The following is a 13,635-nucleotide window of genomic DNA, read 5'->3' as shown; positions in this document are numbered from 1 at the left end:
TTGTGCACTGTGGTGCACGGATGCAACTTGTTACCTTAATGAGAGTGTAAGTCATCGCACTTGTCACGCCGTGTTCGATTTATCATGAATTCTCTCGTTTTATCCCCGCGAGATTAATTCGAAGAATTACGAGTCGCATCCCCATTGTGCCATTTATTCTAATTTTTTTGTCTTTCAATTTGCATTAGAACATAATGGCGTAGTATACGTCCGAGGAGCCGGAACGAAACTTTAATATTAATACAGCCGCGAGTTAAATAAGGACGGGTACGTTATTGCATCGTACGAATCTGATCAAATAAATATTGCGCGAAGCAGGTTTTGGCCCCGTTTTGCTTCTTGCTTTTTCAGAACTGTGAAATAAAGCAGACGAAACAGATACAATAAGTTTCTTAGTTTCTCAAATTTTCGAATATTCGAGTCTATTGGATAAAATCTTTGTTAGACGAAGATAGATTGTATGAAAATTAATTTCGGCAGAATTGATCAGTTACGTAACGATATCGTATTCATCACAAATATGTTACATTCCAGATAGACACAGTGTGGTGTTACTTAAACTCATTCCTTTCTTCAATTCATGAATATTCCTCGTTATAACCTACAAAGGCATCTCGTCATATTAGAAATGCAAAAGGCGCCTTGTTAATGAGGTCTGAACTTCCAACTCTTCAAATTCGCCTACAATTTTTCCTCTTAATTAAAAAAGTCGCACTTCTGCATGCTACCATACGCCAGCTTATATTCGATAGATAACGATACTTTTTTTCGAATAATATCTACGAAAGCTATTCCTTCGAATAAAATAGGAACAAAATGCTTATAAAATTAGGATCGCTTGCAATTTACCAGGCAATTTATTAAAGCTTATTTATTCCTTTCTGCAAGCCATTGACCAATTAATCCCTGACCTACAGCTCTAAAAGCCAACTTTCAGTAGTTAGTACTTACGCATTCGATGATTTCTCAGACGAAACATGTATCTATCACGTTGCTGGATCGGTTAAATAACGAAGCATGGCGCGCACACGAGCAACCATTAAAGAAATCGCGAGGCGACGGGTTAACGAGGTCGTATCACGAGTCGGCAGTCCGTCTGTTGCGCGAGCGTTATCGCAAAACACGTGTACCCGATACCTGAGCAGCCTGACAATTGTTTCCCATGGTATAGGAGCGAATGGCCCGGCCCCGTTAACCGGGCTCACACCTCGAAAAAGTAGTCCCAAAATACGCGGAACCATCGGTCGACCTGCTTGCCTCTGTCGCGCATACCCGACTTCCTCTTACCCGTTCCTGGGGACGACCATATGTCGACCGCGAATAAGGATGCCGACCGGTGGTTTTTCGTCTCGCGGGATGGCCCGGTATCTCTTCTTTTGCCCGACTGCTGCGACTCGAGCAGCTGAATGTTCGCTCCGTTCAATTCTCCGAAATTTTTCATTTCTGCATAGCGAAGATGAGTCTTTACTTCTCTTAAATTATGTACTCGTTATGGTACTGTTTTTAAATAATAGACGTTTAATTGTTTTGGAATAATAGAGTATGTGTATTTCACAGACTCCACGCAAATGGTCGTGACATGACACTCCACTTTTTTCAGGTTCGAGTTTTGGAGTCTGGGGTCGTAGAATGAGCAAGAAGATAGATTCGTTCCGGCGGGCTGGTTCCCGCGAAACGATCTGCTCCATTTCCGAGAGGTCTGACGCCGGAAACGGTAACGCTAATAACAATAACAGTTGCACGGCAGCTAGCAATAACAATATTAGCCCGAAAACGGACAAGTCAGTGCCAGATCTGAAGCAAGATAGCAAGCTAGAAAAGAGAATACCGGGAACTTTCCATAGATCACCTTCTCCCTTTAAATCGTTCTTCATCCGCATGGGTTCCACGGGAATGCTCAACTCGGCGAGAAGTAACAGACGTTCGCAAAACATGGACGAGAGACTAAAGACCACCGAGAAGGAAAATTTGTTTAGAAGTTGTAGCACTAGTCAGCTGAACACCAGCCCGACTTACGTAAAGGGAGACGACCCCTCGGAAGGGATCGATTTACAGATCTCGAACCGCAAGGATAAAACAGTATCTTGCGACAATCTAGCGGATCGTCAAAATGACGACGCGTTCGACGAGCATATCGGAGACGCTACCGCGAGCTTATATTCCCTGGGAAACCCATCGATAACGAGCTTCAGTCCTTGTGACTTTGGTCAGTCCCGAAACGAATCGCCGATGCGGAAGAGCAGTAGCTGTGACTTCAAGGAAGCCAAGAAGTCTAGCTTTCCTTACGCTTTCCTACGGTCGAAACTATCCGTCCTACCCGAGGAACGTCACAGTACGTTCGCCTCTAAAGACGAACGACTGTTCAAGACTGCCTCTGAGGAACATTTTCCCGCGTTAAAGATCGAGGATACGTATACCGGAACGACCACGCTTGGACGTCGTCGCACCAGGAACGGCAACTTGGCCAGGGGAAATCCGAACAAGTCTCAGGAACAGCCCACCTCAAAAAGCGGACGGAACTCGTACACTGAGTTTCGGAGGAGTTCGAGCAGATGCGAGGATAGGTACAGTCTAAACCCTGGTCATTTGGAGAGGATTGACGACAACTTCCAGCAGGAAGATACGGGCTGCTACAATTCGTACGATAGCAGTCCGATGTCCCTTCGAGGTAACGCGACTGTTCAGCATCCAGAAACTGGTCAGGATAGAGTCGACTTTGCCGGAAGGATCAACGAGTCTCGATTTTCCGAGACGTCCTCCTTAAACGTAGACCTGGACATGGTGGCAGCGTTGAGGAGCCACAGACGGAACTCCGCGCCCAGTGGTGAGCAGAGGCTTTCCTCTCATTATGTCAGCTCGAACGAGTCTGGCTACGACAGTGATGGGCCTAGAGGAGAGTCAGCGGCAGCTTCGGAAAATGAAGGTTTAAGTTTAAAGTGTACGGATAGTTCAGATACTAGCAGTGTGGTCGATTCGGAACTGGAGAAGCCTATCAGGAGCTCTACTCCCAGCGAGTGCCAAGAACAGGAGAACAGCAACGATACCAGGATGAGAAAGCTTTCCGAGGCAGATGTTCGGGCTGGCACGTCTGAATTGAACGACGGTATAGACGGACTTAGGTGGCATCAGAGTAATTCGGGGAGATTGCTGCCGAGCATTCATCAGACGTACGATGATGTCATGATGAATTCTCAGTTTCCAATTTGCGGGAACGGGCTGACTGCGTTGCAAAGTTCACCAAAATCGCTGGATATCTCACCGCATCGAATGAGATTACAACAAGACAAGAGTAGGTTTCTCAGTGACATAATTCAACCACCGAAGAGGGTTAGACGATGTCGATTGGTACAACTGAACAAGAGAGATCCAAAGGAAAATTTGGGTATCCGCTTGGCGCAGCAACGTTTAGGCGAGTTGCGGTATATCGTTGTTCAGTTGGAAAGCGATGGAATAGCGCATAGGTAAGTTTAAGCGTTGTACAAAGGAGTTCGAAGGAGTTATATATATATATATATAGTAGATCAAAGGGTCTATCGACATGACATAGTTTATCAGAGTATCATATCATAAGTAATAGGTAAATGTCAGAGGTAAAGTCTTATCAGAGAATATTTAAGTGTAGGTTAGAGATAGTTTAGAGCATACAGGAATAGGTAGTAATTTATCGAGTTCCATCAGAGTTTCTTGATAAATAATCATCTGTTTGAATCAACTGCTCTTGGTTGTATTTCCACGCAATCATTTAATAAAGTTCAATTTTAACAGAGACGGAAGACTAAGGCTCGGTGATGAGATCGTCGAGGTTGAAGGAAAGGAGCTGAGGACGCTGGAAAGTCTGGAGGAGGTCCAAGAGTTTCTAAGATCTTTCACCGGTAACAAAATACGTCTGATGACCGCGTTCGAGGAGACAGTGCCGCAGGTGTATGTCAGCCCTCCGACTTTACCTGGGGAGTATGAGTACCTGGAAAATGCAAAGAATCTTTCGAATCTGTCGTTGATCGACAGTGAAACGAGGCAAACTGTACAATCGAATCAATCGAGCACACCCGCTGCGAACGAAGGCGTTCAGTCGACGAAGAGGCCGGACTTTCTGCCGCTTTCTTGCATGTCCAAAGAACGGAAGGGCGTGGAAAGTAATTTGGAATCGACAATGGAGCCGCAACATTACTTATCGAGACACATTGCCAAATTCGAGAAGGGCTACGGCAAGCCTAGTCTCGGTTTCAGCGTGGTGGGTGGCAGAGACAGCCCACGAGGTGAAATGGGCATCTTCGTGAGGAGGATTTTCCCTGGTGGTCAAGCTGACGTCTCCAAGTCGCTGTTCCAAGGTAACGTTTAACTAGTTTAACGAGTTTGGAATTGGTAATTAAATTGGTACTTGTCGATAGTTTGCTCGAGAGTCGTAGACCGTGACATTCAAAGAGTGTGACATTCGATACCGGCTTTAAATCTTGTAAAAAAAACCTCCGGATCGGTAATCCAAACGTATCGATCGATGCAGTTGGAAACGATCTCCTCGAAGATCTATCGCGGGTATCTCAATTCCTTTTACGGGCTTAGTGTTGCGGCGTGTAATCTCTCACGTTACCATTCCTCCGTGACCGTGACGCAATCGATCGCAGATTTCTCTGGCGTGGATCGCGCAAGGATTTCGTTCCATCGACATAGTTCGCTATTTCAGGATCACGGTGTGGATCGAGCGTGTCGATGCGTCACGTACGCGTTCGTCGTTCCTCGTGCATTCACGCCATGGACGCGTCGGACACACCTCGAATCTTTAATCCGACGCCTGACGTCGCGTGCATTTCTAAACAGTCCGGCACTCTTCGTGCCCTTTCTCGTTTCCTCTCCCGTTCCCCGGTCCCTTTGTTTTTTTTTCCTTTTCATTTTTGCCAACTCTTTCTTTTCCCGCCTATTGAAGCGGCGTGCCACTGGACTTGGCTTGGCGACCTCGTCGCCAGCTTTGTCAACGGCATCTTTTCTGTTGCTTTCTTCGTTGCCAAAGGCGAGCAAGTTAAATGGGACTCACAGTTACGTTAATGGACGTTTTTGGTTACGTTTATAGGACGCAGGAAGAATGGACTTGTGAATTGGATCGATTGGTAGGTCTAACGCAGTTAGAGATTTTAATGAATATTGAGTGGACGTAGACACGGAATGCCTGTTTATTTGCTGGCGATTTTCATTTGAAATTTCGTTTCGTAGATTTAATAATTTGATTAAATTGCTTGGCCTCCTAATGCTGGAAAATATGTGTTCTGTGATCGAAATACGATGCCAAAAGATACAAAAATACAATGGTCGGTCTTACCTTATGAAAATAAAATACATCTTTAAGTACTATAGTATCACAATACTGTAAAATTTAAATACTTGCTGTGAAATGCTATCAAGTACAACAAACAGGAAAGAGTAAAGATCTGATCGAAACGAAATATGGAGTTTCCACCAGGAAAAAGAGACACGGTGTCAATGTCGAATCGAATTTCGCGCACACGTCTCTTTCATGATTTTTACGAAGTTCTCGTCGCGGTAGGCGGCAGCACGTTCTGTAGGCAAGTTTCACGCAATGCGTTTCGAGTTTCAACCGATCCGTACTTTTTTCGAGCACGCGAACGTTCGCGGTTTCCTCGTGTCACTGCAACCTGCCGCATGTAAGCATAACGGACTGCCGCGCCGGTATCTTTCGGTTGCATAAGTACAGGATCGATGCATCTTCGGTTGTTGCCAAGAAACTCCTTTGAGCTGCTCCAAATTTCGAAATTCTTTCTTTTGGATCAAACGATAGTTTGAATATTTAGAGAATGAGATGAATATAAGCATTTAATTGACATAGCGCTTAAACATTTTCCGTAGGTGACGAAATCCTAAGTTTAAATGGAAAGGTGCTGCGTGGCTACACACACCAAGAAGTTATCGAATTGTTCAAAGCAGTAAGAGAAGGCCCAGTTGAATTGGAAATCACAAGGAGACACAGGTATTTATAAAACTTGATATCCATATTTTAAGATTTAAAAGCTAAGTGTGTGTAAAATGAATGAACCTATAGAGAACATAACTGTTTGCAGGTATCCAAAAAGTACGCAAAAATCCGCGCCGTGCTGAGAAGGAGGCAACGTGGACGAAGCTGCCCACAGGAAGTGCTCTTTCGGTTTAACTCTAAACGATTTAGTATTCGCTGCATACGAAGTTTTAGGATTCTAGTCTATCAGAACGAATCTTTGATCTTTGATGTTTGTTTCAATTAATTTATTTACTGCGGTGCCGCAGTTGCGTAGGAATTAAGTGTATTATGAAATTATTATTATTATTAGTTATTATTGACTATCATTATGTATTATTTTTATTATTATGTTATTATTATTATGACTATAAGATTTTATAGAGATACGTTACAGCAGCGTGAATTCATTGTATACGATTTCTGACATTATTATTATTATTATTATCATCATTATTATTATTATTCTTGTTGTTATTACTATTATTATTATTATTATTATTATTATTATTAGTATTATTATTAGGATTATTAGGATTATAGAGGACAATAAAGGGGCCGTAATTTAAAGGTGCTTAAGGATCTGTTATGCGTAACAATAATGTGCAACGATCAACGAAACAACTTTTGAACAGTTATTAAATAATAATTTTATTTTCAAGGGACTTTACAAATTTACAATATGTACAGGTTCCCAATTCATTTTTACAGAGGTCACAAAGTATGTTCTTCGTTTTTACAATCTTCTTGTACAGCTTCTCTTCACGTGTCGACGAGCAAAAGATCTGCGCACGACTTAGCCTTCGTTGTCCTGAAAGATAATGTCGTAAATTATTTAAGATACCATTCTTAATCTCAAACTGTAATATATTTTATACAATTAAGGAATTAGTATATATCGTGCTGGTTACGTAAGAATTTAGGTTCGGTTATTGTTACTAAATAATCACTAAGATTGCTGTATGGCGAAAATATTCACATTCCTACGATGTTTATGGAGAAAATGTACATAAATGTAAGGAAGAGAAAATTATAAATATTTTGGAAATACAGGAAGCAAAGTAATATGGAAGGGCTCTGCTTTCCAAGTATAATTTAGGCACTATGTATTTTTTTTGCACTGTTTAGTTATAATTCCAAATTTCACGCACATGCTGCTAAAAGATTTCAATTTCATTTTTGTAGATCCATTCTTATGAATGAAATATATTGAGGAAAAGTGTGACTCATTCCCTTTTTACATAATCAGCATGACTGTACTAAAGTTGACATTTTATAACAATCTTATGTTAACTTTATGAATTTCTTTCCTGTACAATCAGCTAACGTTAATACTAGAGGACACTGATAAAAATCGTAGAAAGCTGTGCGTAACAGTACAGTACTGCCATACTTACTGTAATTCTTTATTTTTAACTCGTCTACAAAGATGCAAGGCAATCGGTCCAGTTTTGATGTTACGGAATAGCTGAACGGCTTTTTTATGGGTCAAGTCGTGGCAAACGTGGCCATTCACTGCCAAGATCTCGTCACCCGCACGCAAACGGCCATCTTCCGCGGCTTGCCCTCCTGGCAATACCGATTTTATAAAGATACCTGTAATAAATATATACGATAATTACTACGAATTATGCGAAAAAAATTAAGCAGCGATCGATATGACAAATAGATTTGCAAAGGAAATATTTCTATTGCGATAACTTCGAATTATTTATTCGCAGACAATAGATAGCTTATGAACGAACATGGACGATTTGATAAAACTCGATAATGTTAATAAGTAAGCTTTACAGACAAATTCATACAACGTAATATCATTTTATAATCCGTAGAGAACATCTAGGCAAGTAATCTAAAACACAAAAATTAATACTTCGCTTATGTATCGTTATAAGGACTTAAACTTGCTGAAAATTACAAATACAATGTCATCGGAAAGATTCGATCTGGTTCAATTTAGTCTTTGTGCATTTTTCCTTTTTATGATAATTTTCGGCGTCTCATCCTTTCTCACTACATAAATCCTATTAAGTACAAATTAAATATTTCTTCCGTCAAAGTTTTTGAAAGAACCTGTATTTTACAAGAGCAATCAATTTTCACATGTTCATCCATCTATATCTTCCAAAAAAAAAAAGAAAAATAGATTTTAGAGGTTTGTCTTTTACGGTCAACCGAATGCAACACTTAAGCGATCAATTTCTTAATTCTTATTCTTATTTCAGAGATGTATTACAGAACATCTCCCCTCGCCCCTTTAGCCGATAAACACTCGATGCAATAGTTCTTTGACTCGAACTAGCCCGAGACGTTTCTCAACGATGTTCTTTTCATCGTTCAAGAAGCGAACTGCATCGCATCCATGTACACGGTTGATCTTACACGAATGTAAAACAACTGGAAGGCCGGTATTCCCGATGCGTACGAAACGCAGATTGGAACGCATTCGCCTTGTAATGTAACGAGCGCGTAAAACTCGAGAATGCTTGTATACACGCGGAGGTAGTTTATCGACAAGCAGCGCCATACGGCGGTCGAGCGAGTGCGTAAACGTTATGCGAGAAAACCGCCGGTGTTTCTAGTTCTTAAGCAAAAGTTTTGATCCATCGCTATTTCTGCTTGTTTGCGAATCGACCCTCCCCAAATACGCGGCCCTGAGTACAAGCAACGCTTCGTGATAAAACCCGAAGCAGCCTTCGACAAACATTGATAAGAAGCAATCTTCGTCGGAATATCTTTATTGCGAGGTTTGAAAATGTTTTCTCGAGCATTGAGTTCTTTCCATATCGTGATTAGATCACGGCGAAGGGTTGATGGACCATAAGGGTGGAGATTTTTGCTCTCTCAATTCGAAATGTTATGAATGGTAGAAATCATGTTGCACTATTTAATTTTTTATTTCTAATGCATGTCGTAAGTAAAATATTATCTCAGTGTTGTATGACAAAATTAAAATTCTTATAACTTTTTAAATAAAATTTGACCTGATTAATTTCTTGAATAATAATTAAAAAAATATCTAATATATGGTTTTTTCATTTAAAACCTATACAGAATCAATTTATACTAGTGAAAAAGTAAAGACGAACGGATTTTGTTGAATGTTTCAAGTGCAATTTTAATGTTGAAAAGATTTCGATATCGAAAATTATTAAGATGTTTTATCGTGTTAAAAGTTCGAAGTACATTGTAAAGATTTTAAGGAGTCGTGTTAAACGATATGATAATGTTAATATCGAAAGATTTATAAAGTTATTTTGTTTCTGAATATTGAAGCTGTTAAAGAACGTAGAGAACGTTGAATTTTAAGAATATTTAAAATCTCTAATCGCTAAGTTTGAAATCTTTTTGTTTATCCTTAAATTGATTAAATTGATATTAATCATTCTGGTTAACGATTGGAAGTTTTTCTTTAAATACAAATAATTTTAAGAAACGATGCAAACGTTGATGTTTGGAAATTTCTGATACATATACAATCGTATTTAAAGTTTGAGACGTGTTTTCAATTCTAAATATAAATATATATATAAACATAAATATATTTACAAAGACATTTTATAGGATTTTAACATGGGGTTAGTCTTGTTAAAAGTTTAAAGCGTCTTTGTTAAGTAAAATACCGAGATTTTTTCAATTTAATCGTACTAACTTACAGCAGATCTTATATCGTTTTGTAATTGGATGCCGTTTGTAATGTTAATATTTAAGAATATTTTAATGAGACAATTGTAAAACGAATTATTTATCTTTCCTTAATGTACTGATCGCAAATTGTGCTAAAATATTAGAATAGATAATGTTCCGCATACTATCTTTAAACCAATTAAATATTAATTAATTTACTGGTGATATGATATGTTATGATATAATAGTACTCCACAACGAACAGTAACGATGTTACCTTATATATTAGATAATAATTGTTAATCTATTTTTACTGCATCTGAATGCTAAAGTAAATAGCACGTTAATTATAATTAAAGTTAAATTATAATTAAAGTTAATGTTATAACAGTCTTTAACAAGCATACTTTTACACTAATACCTAATTGCTATATATTAGTTTATTAGTATATCAAAATACAGGTATTAATAATTTATCTCCAGGCAAACTCTGTTACTGTAAATTTTATAATAAAAAATACCATAGATTACAGATTAATCTATTTAAACTAGAAAATAATGTAAATGCTCTTTTATAGATGATACACGGATCTGCGAAACGCACAAATGGGGACATTGCAAAAGATACAATCATAATTATGGATATCGTTTAACTAGTAGAAATCTGAACACACATTTTCATCTCATATATATCCCCTCCCCCTACTTTTTGTTAGATAAACCTTGTATCACTGACACGCTGCAAGAAATTGCAAAGGATTGATAAGAGTCAACAGTATCAATAGTGGTATATAAATTACAAGTAAATCACTCACCGATGCTTCCTTTAGGACTGTCGCTTCCACCCACGATAGTAAATCCCAGCGATTTCTTCCCAGGACCTTTCTGAAACACGACTGTCAGGAACGTCGAAACAGTGTTCCTAGGTCTCCTTGGCAGTGTACAAAAATTTGAAACGCTCTGCGATCCGCCATTGTCCACACTCACGATGGCCTTATCCGAAGAAGTGGATCTGTTGCATTCATTCTTTCTATCTCGATGATGCTTCGTTTGATGCTTTCTAAAGTGCGTACTAGGCGAATTCTCGACTATAACTCCGTGACCATTTTCCATGTGAACGTTCTCGTAATCTACGCTGCTCTCTGTCAGTTTTTTCGGGGATTGGTCTACGGCGGAATACCTTGAGACGACGATGTCCACGTCGCCAGGACCATTCCCGCTTCCAAGAATCTTCCTAGCCTCGACCATACTTAATCCTCGCAGTCTTTTTCCATTAACTATCAAGATTTCGTCGCCTATCCTCAAGGTACCCTCTTTATCAGCCAGACCATTGGGTACTACGTGTGCCACCAAGTAACCTGGACTGGACTCCGCCGTCTTCGCGATGAAGATACCTAAACACTGATCGGAACTTTCCCTAGGGAGCTTCACGACGATGTTTTCAGTAGTGTAAGGTCTGTTTCTGATAACTGAAAGTCTGCTAGTCTGATAGTTATCCGATCCTAACGAACCTTTACCGTCGAGCCTCTCGATGACATCTTTTTCCTCAGGCGACTTAGAACCATCACGATCCTGTCGATCTATCAGTTCGTTGTTCGCAGCTTGACAAATCTGCCCGGGAGAGTCTTCGAGAGTATTCGTTTCGGACGCATTCCTCCCGCAACGTCTGCCCTCATTTCTGCTACAGTAGATATCCAGGGTGGAAAACAGCCTCGAAGTTCTCTCTACATCTACGATAGAGGAAGAAGGTTTTCTCGGTGGTAGCTGAGGCGGAGAATTTAGGGACGAATCATTGAGAGCAGTTAACAAGCCGGAAGCGCTGCTGCTGCACCTGTCGTCGAGCAAAGAGCTGGTAGCAGAGTCGTTATCCAGAATCCCAGAATCGTTATCATCCTGATCTTGTTCTTCATAAAGCGGATTCGTCCTGAGTTCCTCGAGGCCTGGCAGAGTACCGTACGAGAAGCTTCTCAGTCTTCGTCTTTCTTTGTCTTTACCTTCCTTCTTGTAGATCTTCGCTATTATCTTACTAGTGGAACTTTTTAGGTACCTGTCCTGCATTGCTCGAAACTTAGCGGCTAAACAGCTCGATGGCGTTATGCTATCGAATTGAGTACCATCTTTGAAAGATGGGTCTTCTAGACGGCTGGTAGAACCTTCCAAAACGTGATCCATCGATCGTTTAGGTGTCTGATGATCCTGAAAGAACTCTTTGCTCTTCCGCCATTTGCGATTCTGCTGAGCAGCGCTTTCCTGGTTGACATCTTTAGGTAAGTTTCCTACCTTTTGGCCAGCAGACTGTCGAAAACCTACGAAAGAGAAGCGTTCTTCTTGCTGCTTTCGATAAGGCAATCTGGTTTGTGATTTCGAACGTCTTTTTCTCTTCGCCTGAGTTTTCTCTTCTTCGATAATTTCTTTCAAATCAGACTCGCAGACAGATCTACGAAATTCGTTTCTAGTTAGGCCACGTTGGTCCAATTCGCACATAGAACGAAGCTGCGACTTCTCCGGATCTTCGGCTTCTTCCTGGTCTTCGTCGTCGGAATCTCGATCCTTGAAGAAGCTTAGTCTGGCGTTCTTTACACGGTCCAAAAGAGGATTCCGTTTCTCGCAGACTCTCCGCCTCTCCTGCTGAATTCTTTTCTTATTCTTCTTGGTGGGACTCCGCTCGGTGGTCACTTTCGATGTTTGCACGTTGTAGCAGTTTCGTTCCGATTCCGAGCTCGACGATTTTCGGCGAGCCCATCGCACGGGAGACAAATCTACGAAGGGACGATGAAAAATAGACAAATGTTTGTTTAAAATTATTCAAGTAAACAAAAATGATTAAAGTCGAATATTGGAAACTCTTTATTTCAGAAGTTTCTTTCTCGAATAAAGTTATTCAGAATTCTTCATATTACTCTTTATCATATTCATAACGTTCATGAAACGTTTATCAGCACTATTTGCACCTCGATGTAATTATCAAGCTAACTTTGCTTTAAAAGTTCTGATTTTATTAAGATTTTGAATGGTAAATATACAAGATGTGTAGAATATCTATAATTGTTGTACTTGTTTATTAATCAAATGGATAAACTATCGTGACACATTTATTTATCAATCATACACATGAACAATAAAAGTTCATGAAAGTATTGAATTATAATGTTTTATCAAAAAACAAGGCAAACTACTTTGAAGAATCACAGCACAACTAAAACTCAACATTGCATTAATGCAAAATTATTCTCTACAAATGCTAATTTATTTCTTTACAAAAATGATCTTTTTTTAAAAAGCTCACAACGTAATTGTTCAAAATGTAAAGCTATATTTGACACTGTCAAGAATTACAATTAACTGTTGTCATCAACGATAAAATCACGCTCGGTCACGTTCGATGAATCACTTCAGAAACAACCAGCGTCGAAACGAACACTTAAAAATTCATTTTGGAAAATTCAAAATCTGTTTAACAGATTACACGACAATGGGAATTACATTTTAAAAACTGCTGGATGTCTACGATCCTCTTCGAATGGTCCACGTATAACAGTCTGTCGCACCAAACGTTAGTCATCCTTTTAAGGAAACGATAGATCTTTATTCAACGAGCACAAAACGCATGCGACGCGTTATAACTTGAAACTTCGTTTAACAGCGACAGTCGCGACGAAAATGATGCTTCTGCGAAGCATGACGTTATATGAGTTTGAACGCAGGCCTAAGACGGCGTCGTGCAGGATGTGTGGAAGGCAGGACATCCCGTATGAGCAATTCACATGAGTACTCTGCTCGGGTGATAGAAATAAAAATAGTCACACGAACCGAGGAAATTAGCCAGTCGAAGAAGTAACGGATGAGGGGTCGGAAGTATGTAACGAATTTTACATAAATGAATCAATAAAATATTTTTATAAATTAAATGTCTTGAAAATGGCGTTTTTTGGTTGCTATTGATACCGTTAAATACATTGTACATATAAGCGATAAATTAATTCCTTTCTCTTTACAATCTCTATGGG

The 13,635-nt window shown here is 39.7% G+C and overlaps 2 protein-coding genes across 14 annotated transcripts in view; one reads left to right on the top strand and one right to left on the bottom strand.

Moving 5' to 3' along the window:
• Positions 1 to 8,149, top strand: part of LOC117210996 — an 80,106-nt gene extending 71,957 nt beyond the window's left edge. For both annotated transcript variants that reach the window (XM_033454520.1, XM_033454519.1), the window contains 4 exons: positions 1,601 to 3,461; positions 3,766 to 4,328; positions 5,857 to 5,977; positions 6,069 to 8,149. In XM_033454520.1, coding sequence (XP_033310411.1) covers positions 1,601 to 3,461; positions 3,766 to 4,328; positions 5,857 to 5,977; positions 6,069 to 6,105 — 2,582 coding nt within the window. In that variant the 3' untranslated portion in view covers positions 6,106 to 8,149. The remainder of the gene's footprint in view (positions 1 to 1,600; positions 3,462 to 3,765; positions 4,329 to 5,856; positions 5,978 to 6,068) is intronic.
• The window catches only part of LOC117210997 (partitioning defective 3 homolog), a 41,931-nt gene continuing 34,922 nt past the window's right edge, over positions 6,627 to 13,635 (bottom strand). For 11 of the 12 annotated variants that reach the window (XM_033454522.1, XM_033454527.1, XM_033454531.1 and 8 more), the window contains 3 exons: positions 10,444 to 12,387; positions 7,399 to 7,597; positions 6,627 to 6,812 (listed from right to left, as the gene is read on the bottom strand). In XM_033454522.1, the coding sequence (XP_033310413.1) occupies positions 6,764 to 6,812; positions 7,399 to 7,597; positions 10,444 to 12,387 (2,192 nt within the window). In that variant the 3' untranslated portion in view covers positions 6,627 to 6,763. Of the gene's footprint in view, positions 6,813 to 7,398; positions 7,598 to 10,443; positions 12,388 to 13,111; positions 13,298 to 13,635 lie in introns of those variants that run through there. The other variant, XM_033454532.1, reaches the window with a different exon arrangement.

This window comes from Bombus bifarius, unplaced genomic scaffold (assembly GCF_011952205.1).
Source record: "Bombus bifarius isolate JDL3187 unplaced genomic scaffold, Bbif_JDL3187 scf7180000008214, whole genome shotgun sequence".
Taxonomy (NCBI): domain Eukaryota; kingdom Metazoa; phylum Arthropoda; class Insecta; order Hymenoptera; family Apidae; genus Bombus; species Bombus bifarius.
The sequence above is the reverse complement of the archived record's forward strand: the minus strand, read 5'-3'. Positions and strand labels throughout refer to the sequence as shown.